General features: G+C 34.8%; 1 protein-coding gene across 2 annotated transcripts; it reads left to right on the top strand.

Moving 5' to 3' along the window:
- Nucleotides 1–1,439: 1,439 nt before the first annotated feature.
- On the top strand, nucleotides 1,440–4,698 carry LOC146932804 (uncharacterized). 2 transcript variants are annotated; one of them, XM_085704554.1, is made up of 5 exons: nucleotides 1,440–1,618; nucleotides 1,744–2,604; nucleotides 2,912–3,070; nucleotides 4,059–4,375; nucleotides 4,421–4,698. In XM_085704554.1, the coding sequence occupies exons 2-4, from the start codon at nucleotides 1,750–1,752 to the stop codon at nucleotides 4,350–4,352; spliced, it is 1,308 nt and encodes a 435-aa protein (XP_085560680.1). In that variant the 5' UTR covers nucleotides 1,440–1,618; nucleotides 1,744–1,749; the 3' UTR covers nucleotides 4,353–4,375; nucleotides 4,421–4,698. The 2 variants fall into 2 exon arrangements, with proteins under 2 accessions (XP_085560680.1, XP_085560679.1); XM_085704553.1 differs by having other exon boundaries at nucleotides 4,059–4,698.
- Nucleotides 4,699–14,455: the final 9,757 nt, after the last annotated feature.

Below are 14,455 nucleotides of genomic sequence, written 5' to 3'. Positions count from 1 at the left end.
AGTTAACTACCGAGGGGGCATTTACGTATTTTACTTGTGTGCCTCAGCCTTATGAAATGTGTCAACAACAATTTTCATTCTTTTATGACTCAGTATGTAAAAGAACATAGTCAAACCTAGCACGCATGGGAGATAACGTTCGTGAATTTTCGTAGATGAGAGATCCGTACTATATAGCATCACTCATTTAAAAATTGTCATATACTATGTGTTATAAGGCACAACCTACCTTTCATAAAAATAAAAAATATTGGAGTCAGTCATCTAAAACTCTAATTTTTTCTCCTTCATCCATCAAAGATTGGTGGTTTAGGATCAATTTTTGATCCTAAACTATCCCTCTAAATCGTTTTTCTCCTTCCCTTTTATTTAAACAAAATGATTTTCACATCGATTTAGGTTTTTCTTTCGTGATTTCGTCGTCTTAGTGCGACGTTATTTTGTTTGTCGTCTTTGTTTGGCGTTGTTTGTCTTTCTCGTCTTGTTCAAGTGTTTGTTCAGTTCAGATTGTCAGATCAGCTTCGATACAGTGCAAATCCAACTAATAACTTTGTCGTCGTCAACATTGCAAATCCAAATGCATGATTATTCCGGAAACTTTAACATAGTCATATTTTTAAATCTATGTCAGGGCCGTCTTAACAAATTCATAGGCCCGGTTTAATTTTATAAGGGATGCAAAAAAAATTAAATTCCGGGCCCCAAAAAAAATAAATAAGCCATTTTAAAAAAAAATTATAAATCATACTTTGGTGGGTCTTGAACACATGACCTCACACTCAACAAAAAATGGCCATGCCACTAAAGCAAGCTGTACAGATTGAAATAATTTGCTTTTATTAGATATATATAACCATTATTTTCGTGTCTTACATATAAAAAAAAAAATATTTTGGGCCCCAAAAAATTGGAGGCCCGGTGTCGTCGCCCAACCTCGACGGGCTATGGGCCGGCCCTGATCTATGTATTTTATCGTTTTATGTTTTTAATATGAATGATCTGAGTTTGTTAGTTCTCAAATTCATCCTTTTTATTTTTAGCAATTTTGTATTATATCAATGTAGTCTATCAATTTAAATGAATATTGTTTATTTATTTATTTTTTTAAAATATTGGAGGGAAGGAGTGCTTAATTTGAGTGGAAGCCACGCGTCTCACAAATTCAACAAAGAAAAAAAAAAAAAGGAGTGTTTGCAACACTCTCTTTTCAACAGTCTCTCCAATACTCACTTTTTAATTGGCTTAAATTATGGTGGGTCTCACACTTTAAAAATAGAAATGAGTTTCACTTAAAGTGGTAGGTCATACATTGATTTTATCCAATAAAAGAATGAATGTTGAAGAGAGTGTTGAAAAGAGAGTGTCCTAGCTTTGCAAATATGAATGAGTCCGTCCGAATAGAATAATAGGTAGCAAATTCGGACTTCAGATTTCCTTTTGTTCACATAGGCTGTGAAATGAAAGGATGTGAAAAACGTTCTCATGCGAGGACGGTGGCTGCCTCTCTACACATTCATTCATTCATCTTCATCTATAGATATAATATAAGTTAATCTATTTTGATAACCATACGCTCTAAATTTCGAGTCAAACAAAGCCCAACCTCTCTCTTTTTAAGGTACGCAATCCTGTTTCTACCTGTTGCTTCTTATTTTCCTCTAAATTTACAATTCCTCAAAATTACTCTCTACTATCCAGTCACTAAATTAATTAATTAATTACTAGTAAACATTTTTGTGACAGATCAACATGTGGTTTGTACATGGAGATTTTCTATTTTCATCAGCAATACTTGTGCTGTTGTTTGCCACACCATGCTCAACTTCTTTTGTGAAAACTGAAAATAAGATAAAATCAGCTGTATTTTTGTCCCCTAAATTCGAGCTAGGACCTGGATCAGTTATCAATAGATATTATTATGATATTGATTTTCCAAGAGGGCATATAGCACTTAAGAGTTTCAATGCTGAAGTAGTTGATGATGCTGGTAATCCTATACCTCTCCATGAAACTTATCTTCATCATTGGGCTGTTGGAAGATATCATCAAAGTAAACATGTTACACACACAGAAAATGATAGCCACATGATGCTACAAAGCTCTGATCATGTTCTTGTGAGGAATAATGGCATATGTCAAGAAAATGTCAATCCACAGTACTTTGGCCTTGGATCCGAAACACGAGGAACAGCGACAGATATTCCGGATCCTTTCGGCATAGAGATAGGTAATCCTGAAGAGATTCCAGAAGGGTTTGAGGACAAATGGTTGGTTAATGTTCATGCTATTGATACGCGCGGCGCAGAGGATAAGTTAGGGTGCACTGAATGTAAGTGTGATCTTTATAATGTTACAGTCGATGAATATGGAAGGTCTATTAGGTCAGATTATAAAGGAGGTTTGTTGTGTTGTTATGATTATACACAGTGTAAATTGAAGGAAGGTTTTGAGGGGCCAAAGAGAAGTCTCTACCTAAGATACACTGTAAAATGGGTTGATTGGGATGATTTCATTGTGCCTGTGAAGATATATATAATCGATGTTACTGATAGTTTGAAACCATCAGATGATTCAAAAGGATTGAACTCGGATCATGATTGCAAGGTAAATGAATTCATCAAGATACTAGTAGTTTGTGGAAATGGATTTCATGTAGTTGGGTGAATACCATGCATTCACGCAGTCAATGTACTGATTTTGATTGTTTTAAAATCCAAGATACCAAACTTGGAATCTAGGACAGTCCGAACTTAGTCTAATGTTTGATGATGTGCTGATTGCGTGAATGTAGAGTCTCTTGACTAGCAAATCCATATTCGTAGTTTGTTTGTCTTAATTTAACTGTAAAATATAACACTGGTCTAATACTTTGTTGGGTGTTTAATGAGCAAGATGGATTTCTTTGTTTCAGGTTGAATATCAAGTTAAATCTTGTAGCAGAGATCATAATGAGAGAAATGGTTGTGTTAATGTGATGAGGACAAATCTCCCACTACAAACTGGTGGCTATGTGATCTATGCTGTTGCTCATCAGCATTCAGGTGGAATTGGATCAACTCTATATGGACAGGTAATTTGCAATAGTTACAACATACATTCATTGTTAAATACTTGGTGTTAGCTAGGGCTAAGACTTAGACCTTTTAACTGTTAGGAAAAACAACAAAGAGAAATTAAAGAACACCCTTAGAACACAAGAACAATATAACATGGAAAACTCCAAAACTGGAGGGGAAAAAACCCGCTATTGTCTAATGCCAATCATTGTTGTAACTCATAGACTTCTCTCAAAGACCTCACGAGCTCAATACTCACCCTCTCCAAAGCCAATATCTAACTTACACCCCACAACACTCTAAAACCAGAATATAAGAGAAAAAAAATAGTCAGATATAAACTTGGTGTTTCTGACCGGTGCATTTTGTAACGAAGAACTAGAGCCCATGTATATAACCTTAGCCTCCCCCTTCCTTTACAATACTAGGCAGTGTGAGACATTTTCCAAGATGATTCAATTTCAACCTACACCAAAATAACTTAAAAGGGACAAAATTCAAATCCCTTCCGGGTCAATTGTAAAGTTTAGTTATTACTTTCTATATGCATTACTTCATTCAGAAAGTAATAATGGAAGGGTCTAACCAATAATGATTCTGCCCCTTAAAAGGGACTCTAGACTAGCACTTTTTCCCCCTTTAGTCTTTCCATGTCGTAGTTTTCAATTCAGGGTAACAAACGTTTTAATTCACTAATGGTGTGAATTATTGGCAATTGAGGACTATCTGTTTTTTTTTGTTGAGTTGATTAGCACGAGTATGGATCAGGGGTAATCTTGTCAACCAAACTGTAGTATTCAAACAGAAGTTGTAATATATTAAACTAGACAGTAGACACAATTGGCCGAACGCCATGATAAAATCTCGAGTGTTTTCTGTTTGCATTTTTTGTATCTGTTTACTTTTGTATTAGGGTTGCTGCTCTAACATTTCTACTTTTGATCAATAAGTTAAACATTGTGTAGTGGCCTGTTTTCTGAAATATGTGGATCATGTTTTCAGGATGGCAGAGTTATATGTTCTTCTATACCAAGTTACGGAAATGGAAATGAAGCTGGAAATGAGACAGGCTACATTGTAGGAATGTCCACTTGTTATCCTCGACCAGGTTCTGTCAAGATAGTTGATGGTGAAACTTTAACTCTAGTGTCTAACTACAGCAGCAGCAAGGAGCACACTGGAGTAATGGGACTTTTCTACCTATTGGTGGCAGAACAACTCCCATACCAACACTTTAGACATTCCACTCGTTCTTCATTTTTTATGGATATAAATAATATACTTTTAGATAACTAGGGACATATAAATGGTAATATAAGTGGAGTTTCATGGACGGTGTCAAAGTAATATATGATTGATCAAAGAGGAATAAAGACAAGATTGGGATGTGCTACTGACTAATACAGTTCTCTCTGTATTCAGTTAGCTCTAGGAGAAAAACAAGTGTGACCCGGATGTGGGCATATTCTCAAGTTTCCATCAGTTTTTTTATGCTGTGTTTTAGTGATATACGTATATATTTTGTATTTTTTGCCTTAATTAACTCTTTCTTGTATCATGGCTATGTGATAAGTTTGGTGTACCCTATAGCTGTGATTTCCATTTAGTACGAAAATATATCTGTCAATCTTTTTCGTTTTTATTTTTAATTTTACACATCGCAAATTATAGGTTGTGGATATGTACAAACCAAGTTTGGTTTAATACTTGGAATTATGAGTGGCTAATGTTGCTTATGTTTCAAAGTTGCTTCAAACATCTATCTTGAAAAGGAATTTGGATTCTCTCAATTGAAAATTCTCTCAAATTTTCTCAAGTTGAATCTCAGACCATCAAACATAAGAGAGAAAATGAGAATTAAATTATAAAGAAAAGTGGTTGAAGGGTTCATGGGCCAAATGGACCTTTTGGGGCCGATAGGTATTACATATGTCTTTGTTAACCCGATATGAGTTGTGCATGTTCGAACGACCAATGCGATTGAAAAATTACCGTAAACCACAGTAATTTTGTGAGGCTACAAAGTATAATATTTGTTAAAGGCGGATATCTTACTATGATATTATCTATCTCACTGTTCACTCAAATATGGACGAAGACGGTCTTCTTCAACCAGGGATACGTGACATGATAGTCAAGATACCCCTTGCCAGTCTGGTTAGATGCTTGTCATTTTCAGGCTTGTTCTCCAAATATTGTTTGATTTTGTTGTGAGTTGGGACCACAATGCTAGTTTTGTGATTGTTTTTCAAACACGCGACCTGTGGGGGGTTAATCACAGAGTTTCGTGATTGTTTTGAATTTACTTTGCAAACAAACAAAATAAAAGAGGAACAGACCAAAGACTTCGTACACTCATTTTTTGTTATTATATGACTTGTTTGTATTTGTAATTTCATTTTTCTGTTTTTCACACCTTTCGTTCTTCATTGGCAAACTAGAACAAATTTTGGATATGTTTTGGTGCACTTAATTAGTTCCCAAAAGATCTGATTTGAGGTGTTTTTTGAATGGTGTTAGAAATATCTCAACAAGTCTTATGTATGTAAAATCATTGACCTCATACTGTGATGAAAAATTGGTCCAAAGTTGCATGTGATGTCTTATGTTGGCAGGTTGTTGCATCCAACCATAATATAATGATTTGTGGGAATCAAAATTTATTTAAACTAAAACTAAATGAAAGTTTAAGAGACTAATTAACAATTTTCACGAAAAGCTTTCCAGCTTTTAGATGATATCAAGATGCTCTCGTTTTGGTGGCTTAGGGCAAAATTTGTCACCTTTGATTTGATTGTAGTTATCAAACTTGGTGGCTTAACTCTTTTATGTGTTTGAGCATTGGCTAAGCCCCCTATTGTTTCTCCTTTCTTACTTACTTATGTTTTGAACTTTATTATTGTTACAATAACTTTTGTATTCTTCTTTGATAGGTTTTGTACTAAGGAGAATGTTTGTTCGGTGTTATATAATTTATATTGACTTATTCAAAAAACAAAATGTTTGTTCGGTGTTATATAATTTATTTTGATTTATTCAAAAAACAAAATTCATGAAAACACTTCAATTTAGTTCATATGTTATGGGCCAAAGTGTATTAAACTATTGAGTATTAGGATAAATATGATAAAAGAGCTTTGATGTACTCAAATGAGAGTGAAACATATTGATCAAAAGATTGTGATTTGTGTACATAATACATTGGGTCATGTTAACATATAGCTTCACAAAATACAAACACATTGGTCCTAAAAAAAGAAATTAGCATTGGTCCCCTAACATGTAGTTTCACAAGATACACAAACACATTGATCTTAACATGTAGCTTCACAGGTTGTTCCTAAAAGAAAAATTAAATTTTTTAGTCTTTGACAAAAACAAGTTGAGACACATAAGTCTCTAAACCAGAATCTAGTCAAATACGATATGATAAATGTTGTTAGAGATTTATAATCTCTTACATAGACTAAATTATCATTTTCATGTATGTTAAGGTTATGACATATGAAATGTCACACTAGTTCAAATATGCGGAAAAAAATAGTTGTGCTAAAAGTTTGATTGAAATTTAACATGTTTCACTTTAGAGATGTTCACGTTAGTCTTTGAGAATGTTAAAAAGCCTCACATCGGACAAAATATGACATGAATATGCATTTATAAATAGGAGTAATTAGTTCACAAACCGGTTTTATAAGGATGAATTTGACCTCAAATCTTAAGATGGTATGTGCTCAAATATGATTATGTGGAGGGAACAAATATAACAAAAAAAAAATAAATTTTCAATTTAGTTTTTAAACTAAAGATTATGCCAGTGAAGGAACCTACAAGAAAAAGGTTTGTATCTAAAAGACATTTTTGAAATTTTTAAATAATTGACTACACAACTTTCAATATTTTATTACTATATTTACTTGCTTAATAAGCACCATAGCATTTTCCTTAAACTATAAGTATAACTTTACTTGCTTAATAAGCACCATAGCATTTTCCTTAAACTATAACTATAACTATTAATTAATAGATTACTATGTCTTTCTTCTATTTGGTGTATAAAAAGAAAAATGCTATGTACTCCCTCCGATCTCAAATGTAAGAAACTTTTCACTTTTTAGGTTCATTCAATAATTGATGTATGTTGTCCATATTATAGACCACATACATCAATCATTGAATGAACCTAAAAAGTGAAAAGTTTCTTACATTTGAGACCGGAGGGAGTATTCCTTAAACTATAACGTGAATTGTAACACGATAAATGTGGCATGTATTCCACTCACCAACTAAGTATTGACTTTTGAAAATTGCTGTTCACACATTAGAGAAGGCTGTGACACACATGTAAAATACGTTTTTGCCCCCTCGGCAGTTAACTGCCGAGGAATTTAAAATCCGGCTGCAGTTAACTGCCGAGGATTTCCTCGGTAGTTAACTGCCGAGGTTTTCTGAACATAAACAGAACGAACAGAAGCAGTTTCCAGTTTCAATATTTTGTTTCAAACACATCCAAATTCTCTCCAAAATCACATTTTCACGAATTGCAAGCAAATCATCACCACATTATCACAAGTAAGTACCCTTAATCATTGCAATGTTAATGTTATTTTGTTAGGTTTATTTTTTTAAAAAAATTAGAGTAGTTTGTGGTTAGGTTAATGATGATTTGATGATTAAAATAGACAATTTGATGATTGCATGTGTAGTTTTTGAATTGATAAATGAATGTAGATGTTGCCTATGTTGTTTAAATGGTAATGTGGCTTTGAATGGTGGCAAATGAACACAATTTGAATATGTTTTATACTTTGCACACAAAGTGTTTGATCAAATGCCTCAATGAAAATTATTTTGATTATTTAGTTAGTTTAGGTTATGGAAATGATAGAAGTGATGTTAATTATAGTTTGATTAAGTGTATATTGATTTTTTAGTGTATTTAGGTTATGATGTGAATGATTAAGTGTATAGAAATGATTAAGTTATGATGGAAATGATGGACATAATGATGATTGTATGAATGATTTTATTGTAAGTGTATAGAAATGATTAGTTTAGGTTATTGATTTTATTGTAATGATGATTGTATGAATGATTTTAGGTTATGGAAATGATGTTGATTGTTGTTAATGTTAATGATTAAGTTATGACTAGTGTGTTTAATGTGTTTGATTATGTTATGGAAAATGATGTTAATTTATTAAAAATTTGTGTAGATATGGCCGATCAGGAGCCCATTGATCCATCTAAGATGATTGGTGGTAGGCGTGCTCAGACACAAAGCTACCGGAAGGAGAAGGAGAGGAGAAACGCACATATCCCAAAGAGGGGAAGAGGTCGGAGGGGGGGGGGGGATGGTTCAGGGACTTCTCAGCCTTTTGAGGCTTCTCAGGCACAGCCTGAAGAGTCGCAGGTGGTTGACCCGACCCAGGCGGTGGAGTACCTGAACTATCAGGATCACCATGATGTGACTGATGGTGGGTACGACGAGCCATAACAGCCGCATATGCCAGGGGAGCCAGACGATGATGACATTGCTATGGCGGCTGCCCCGGAGGTGTTGCCTACGGACGCTCCCTTTCCTGGAGGACCGCAGGACATATCTTTGCTTCACTCTTATGCCAATCATGTGGCATTGCCGCTTTGGTATAATAAGGATGAGGTAAGTATTTTTTTTTTTAAATGTTCTTTCTTTATGTTTAATTACGTGTTTTTTATATGTGTTTTTTTATATGTGTTTTTATATGTGTTTTTTTATATGGATGACGTAAGTAAAAACAATTATGTGTTCTTTCTTTTAGTTAACTTTTATATATGTTTTTTTTAATTCCTTTCTTTATGTTTAATTATTTTCTTTATTTTTCCTTTCTTGATTTAAATTGTTTTATTTATATGTTTAGATTATATGTTTTATTTATATGTTTTATTGATATGTTTTATTTATATGTTTTATTTATATGTGACTTTCTTTAAATATGTTTTATTTATATGTTTTATTTATATGTGATTTTCTTTAAATTGTTTTATTTATATGTTTTCTTTATATGTTTTATTTATATGTTTTCTTTATATGTGATTTTCTTTATATGTTTTCTTTATTTTTATTTTAGCATTTGTTAAGTTTAATATTTATTAGTTAAATGTTTACATTGTTTAAACTATGTTTATTTTTCTATTTTTTCAGTGCCGCAAGAAGCGTTTTGTAAAACCAATTAATCATGGCCCCAAGATTTTGAGTCTCGGACGTCCAAACCCCAATCAGAGATGGTTTTGGGATCCGCTTATGCAGAGTGGCTTACATGATTTGGTATACTTGGGCTACGCCACTGTGCCTCACGCTTTGCTGATGACTCTATGCGAGAGGTGGCATTCCGAGACCAGCACTTTTCACATGCCTATGGGGGAGATGACTGTGACTTTGGATGATGTCGCATGTCTTATGCATGTCCCGATTGAAGGGCGGATGTTGGGCCACCGGAAGAAGATGCTGAGACATGAGGGAGAGGCACTACTGATGACTCACTTGGGTGCGTCGAGGTCGCAGGCAGAGAAAATCTGCAATACTGAGTATGGTGGATACATTAGTTATCCAAAGCTGAGGGAGTTTTATACGACGCACCTTGGTAGAGCCAACCTTTTGGCGGATACACAGGATCCAGAGGAGCTGGAGGAGTTGGAGAGGGTTAGGACTTATTGTGTGAAGTCCTACCTTCTATACTTGGTTGGATGCTTGTTGTTTGGGGATAGAAGCAACAAACGCATCCAGTTGATCTATTTGACGGCTATGGCGGACGGCTACGCGGGGATGCGTGCTTATTCATGGGGAGGGATGGCACTTGCATACCTGTACGATGAGTTAGCTCAGGCCTGTTTGCCCGGAGACAGGCAGCTTGGGGGAAGCGTGACACTGCTCACTGTAAGTAAATTAAATTTAAATTTAATTTTTTTTGTTAACTATTATTATTTTGTTATATTTTGTTATATTTTTTTGTTAATTGTAAATTTTATTTTTTTAGTTAACTTTAATTTATTTATATGTGATTTGTATGGTTTATGCAGGCATGGTTTTTGTCGCACTTCCCTAAGTTTTACACTGTTGATCCAAACCCGGACTACATTGAAAATTTACCGGTTGCGGCGAGATGGACTCTTCAGAAGGGTCATGGAGAGGGGGCCACGTATCGGTCATTGCTTGATCGCATTACGTTTGATGACGTATGCTGGAGGCCGTACGAAGGGCACAGGGAGTTCCAGCCTTTCGAGGAGGTATTTTGGTATTCTGGCTGGATCATGTGCGGCGATCGTAGGGTGTACCGTCACCTGCCGGAGAGGGTATTGAGGCAGTACGGATACGTCCAGTCCGTACCTAGACCTCCGACGGATGTTCCAACGCTGACACCGGCTGAGATTGTGCAGGCCTTCACGGACTTCCGCACTCACACGCTTAAGGAAGCTAATTGGGGTGAGCAGGCAGGAGAGCAACCATGGCGTATGGCAGAGGGCTATGTACGATGGTACACGGTTGTGTCTCACCCTCAGATTTTGCCACTTCTCCCGGGAGATGTTCCGAGGCCTCCAAACGTGGAGCAGATCGTTGCAGAGCAGTGGGAGCGGTACGAGGCGAGAAGCTCCCCTGACACCTATGACATGGTTAGCGGCGCTGTTGCCCATGCTGATCAGTTTTTGGGTCAGGTGGTGACGAGCATGACCCCTCAGGAGCTGTATGCGGCCTTGCAGGATGTTAGGCAGCAGATCGCGCCGATCATTACCAGGAGGAGAGCCCAGAGACCGAGGAGGAGGCAGCAGCAGCATCAGCAGGACCAGGACCAGCAGTAGGATTAGGACTGCTAGTATTTTATGTTTAGGATATATTTTTAGGACTTGGTGTTTATTTTCATGACATTTGGCCGTTTTGTTAGTACTTTCAGTACATTTGTTGTTACTTTGTTTCGATGACATTTTTTTATGACTATTGTTCGTTTCCGTATTATATTTTCAATTTCAATTATGTTGCTAATTTTCTTTGATTAGGTTTTATGGTTTGGCATTCAAACAATGTGTTTACAATGTGCAAAAACACATGTAACAGGTTCTGCCTTCAACAGGTTCTGTCATTTTCTGGCTTCAGGACGACTCGGCAGTTAACTGCCGAGGAAATAATGAAACCGACGGTAGTTAACTGCCGAGGTTTTCCTCGGTACTTAAGTGCCGAGGTTTTGTTTTTTTTTTTTTTTGAGGGAATGTTTTGTTTTATTTTGTTTAGAATAGAATTGTGTTAGAAAATGTTAGGAATTATTTAGAAATTATTTTATGTTATTTGAAATATTGCGATAGAGTGAATTCCAATAAATATTGCGATAGCGTGAATTCGAATAAATATTGCGATAGTGTGAATTTCAATAAATATTGCGATAGCATGAATTCGAATAAATATTGTGATAGAGGTTTCGTTACATTACATAAACTATCATTACATTACATTCGAAAATGTACCTTCCAACTACAACAATTATCTTACCTTTGAATGGGTTTAATTCAAACTAGCTAAACAGCAGGACTCTAGCATTCGTCCAGAAGTGCTTTTGTTCCATTCCAAATGTTAAATTCTTGTTGGTCTTGGTTTAAAATGATAGTATCTAAGTGCCAACGGAATGAGGTCCAGACCTTGACACTTCGATACCATCATTTAAACGAAGCCAACAAGAAATTAACACTTAGAATGGAACAAAAACACTCCCGGACGAATGCCGGTGTCCTGCCATTTAACTAGTTTGAATGACCCCATCCAAAGGAAGACAATTGTTGCAGTTGGAATGTGCATTCCAACTACAACAACTGTCTTACCTCTGAAATGGGGTAAATTCAAACTTGCCAAACAACAGGACTCAAGCATTTCGCCTCGCGTTCATGCTTTCCTTTGAAAAGAATAAATTTTTGTCAGATTTGATTTAGATGATGGTATTCAAGTGCCAACGAAATGAGGTCCATTCCTTGACACTTAATACCATCATCTAAATCAGTCTAACAAGAATTTAACCTTTTCAAAGGAAAAACATGAACGCGAGGCGAAATGCTTGAGTCCTAGCCGTTTGGCAAGTTTGAATCACCCCATTTCAGAGGTAAGACAATTGTTGTAGTTTGAATGCACCTTACCCTAACTAATGACGATCTTCTCGCGGAATCAAGCTGTTGATGATATCTTCAGTTGATCTCAGCAACGTCACCCGCATATCGATCCACTGGAACTTGGTGTGCTCCCAAAACATACTCGTCACGTTTTCGTCGTTCTTTAACTCCACCCAAGTGAATGATACGCTCCCCTCGTCGAGCTTTGGACGTTTATACCGAACATTTTGCACCCTTCTTGTGTCTCTTGGGTTGACTCCTTGGTTGAATTCATTCAGTTGATCCTTGAGATCTCTTAACGTTACATCAAGGCACCGAACCTTCAACCTTTGAGGTTCTCCTCCGTTGAATGTTGCATGAACGTCGATCCATCCGGCCATTGTTTCAAATCTACGCACATAGAAATTTAAAATAATCAATGAAAAACTCATTCAAACATTTCATCAAACACTTAATGTGCAAATTATACATAGACTCTAAAAATCATAAAAATAACCCTAAAATGTAATTGTCTAAAAAAAAATTAACGTAAAATATAGCAAAATTATTCAAATTATATTTACTCTTAAAATAAATCATATAGTCTTACTAAAATAAAATAAAAAATATAAAACACCAAATTAAAAAATAACCTAAAATTTTTAAATTATAACATAATCATCATGCAAACATTTTAACAAAATTAATCAACTAACATCTAATCTAAAAATGATTTATAACATGTAAATCTAATTAAAAATTAAAATAAAAAATTAATTTAAAACACCAAATCAAAATATAACCAATAAACTTTAAACTATAACATAAACATCATACAAACATTTTACTCTAAAAATGAATTATACTATGTAAATCTACTCAAAAACTAAAATAAAATAAATCTACTCAAAAACTAAAAAATAAAAACATTTATAACAACTAAAATTTAAGTTAATAGCATTATAATTACTTACTTGTGATTTTGTTGAATAAATTTGGTTGGATTTGGTTGGATTTTTTAGAGAGATTTGTGAGAGAGATTTGAGAAAAATTTTTTGAAGATGTGATGAATAATGGAGATGAGAGAGCTTCCGCCAGACTTGTAGCAGAAGATCCTCGGCAGTTAACTACCGAGGAAATCCTCGGCAGTTAACTGCAGCCGGATTTTAAATTCCTCGGCAGTTAACTGCCGAGGGGGCAAAAACGTATTTTACATGTGTGTCCCAGCCTTCTCTAATGTGTCAACAGCAATTTTCTTGACTTTTTCCCTTCAAAAAAAAAAACTAAGTATTGACTTCCATTAATATCTCCACCCTTCCTTAATATCCACTTTACTCAAATTTCTCATTGCTATCAGGATAAATTTGCGACAATTCTTTTTCGTTATGTATAACATGACTATACTTTTAAATTAATCGAGAGACTAAGTGGATTGATAAATACTTCAAGTTTGTCAATGAGCTTGTTGATTCTCATACTTTTAAATTAATCGAGTGACTAACTTGATTGATAAATACTTCAAGTTTGTTCTGGAATTTGTTGGTGTAAGTCTTAGAGACCAATATGTTAAACTCATGTCATGTATCATGACTTGTATTATTGTTGAAATTGACTAAAAATTTCATGGATGAAGAATATTGTTGCTAAAAATATAAAAGATTTGTTTCAAATATATTTTGTGCTTCCAGAAGATTGTTGCTGAGAATATAAATATATTTTTGTATCATATGAAGGAAGATTTGATGCAAATATTTTTTTTTTTTGACAATTTGATGCAAATATATATTTGAAAAGGAGTATTTGATGCAAATATATTGTGCTAAAGGAGAAAAAAAGAAACGTATCCATTCCAAATTTATGAGTTATATTTTTTTATAAATATAAACCTTGTATTAGATGAAAGATAAGAGAGTAGAGAGCAGAAAACAAGGGTTTAGAAGCCAACATCAAAACTAGAGTTTGTAGAGAATTCTCTTGGCAACAAACACTAGGGTTGGAATTGATTCACCTTGGAGAAACACTATTAGGATTGAGTCTCTTGGTCACAGGAAGAGATTCGAGACTTTAGGTAGAATTATGTTTGAAGACTGATTCTTGTAACCCTTTGATATCTCTTTTTTGTAAATGATATCTCTTTTTTGTAAAGTTACTCATCATTATAGTGAAACGGAGAGCTGCTCTATCTCGCATAGGAGGTAACAAATTTTCGTGTGTTTTATCTCTCTATTTCTCCTTTGTTGTTCTATCTTTTGCTTGTGTTTATAGTTGAACATTGATTTGTAGTTAGGCTTTAA

The sequence above is a fragment of the Medicago sativa genome, chromosome 4 (assembly GCF_051527215.1).
Source record: "Medicago sativa cultivar Bolivia chromosome 4, Bolivia_mono, whole genome shotgun sequence".
Lineage (NCBI taxonomy): Eukaryota > Viridiplantae > Streptophyta > Magnoliopsida > Fabales > Fabaceae > Medicago > Medicago sativa.
Note: the sequence above shows the minus strand (reverse complement) of the source record. Positions and strands in the feature narration are given on the sequence as shown.

Bases quoted from the DNA above. Each gene is read 5' to 3' on its own strand.
- LOC146932804 (XM_085704554.1), top strand. From the start codon at position 1,750: ATGTGGTTTGTACATGGAGATTTTCTATTTTCATCAGCAATACTTGTG. The intron at 2,605-2,911 runs GTAAATGAATTC...TCTTTGTTTCAG, and splicing joins ACTCGGATCATGATTGCAAG to GTTGAATATCAAGTTAAATC. The intron at 3,071-4,058 runs GTAATTTGCAAT...TCATGTTTTCAG, and splicing joins GATCAACTCTATATGGACAG to GATGGCAGAGTTATATGTTC.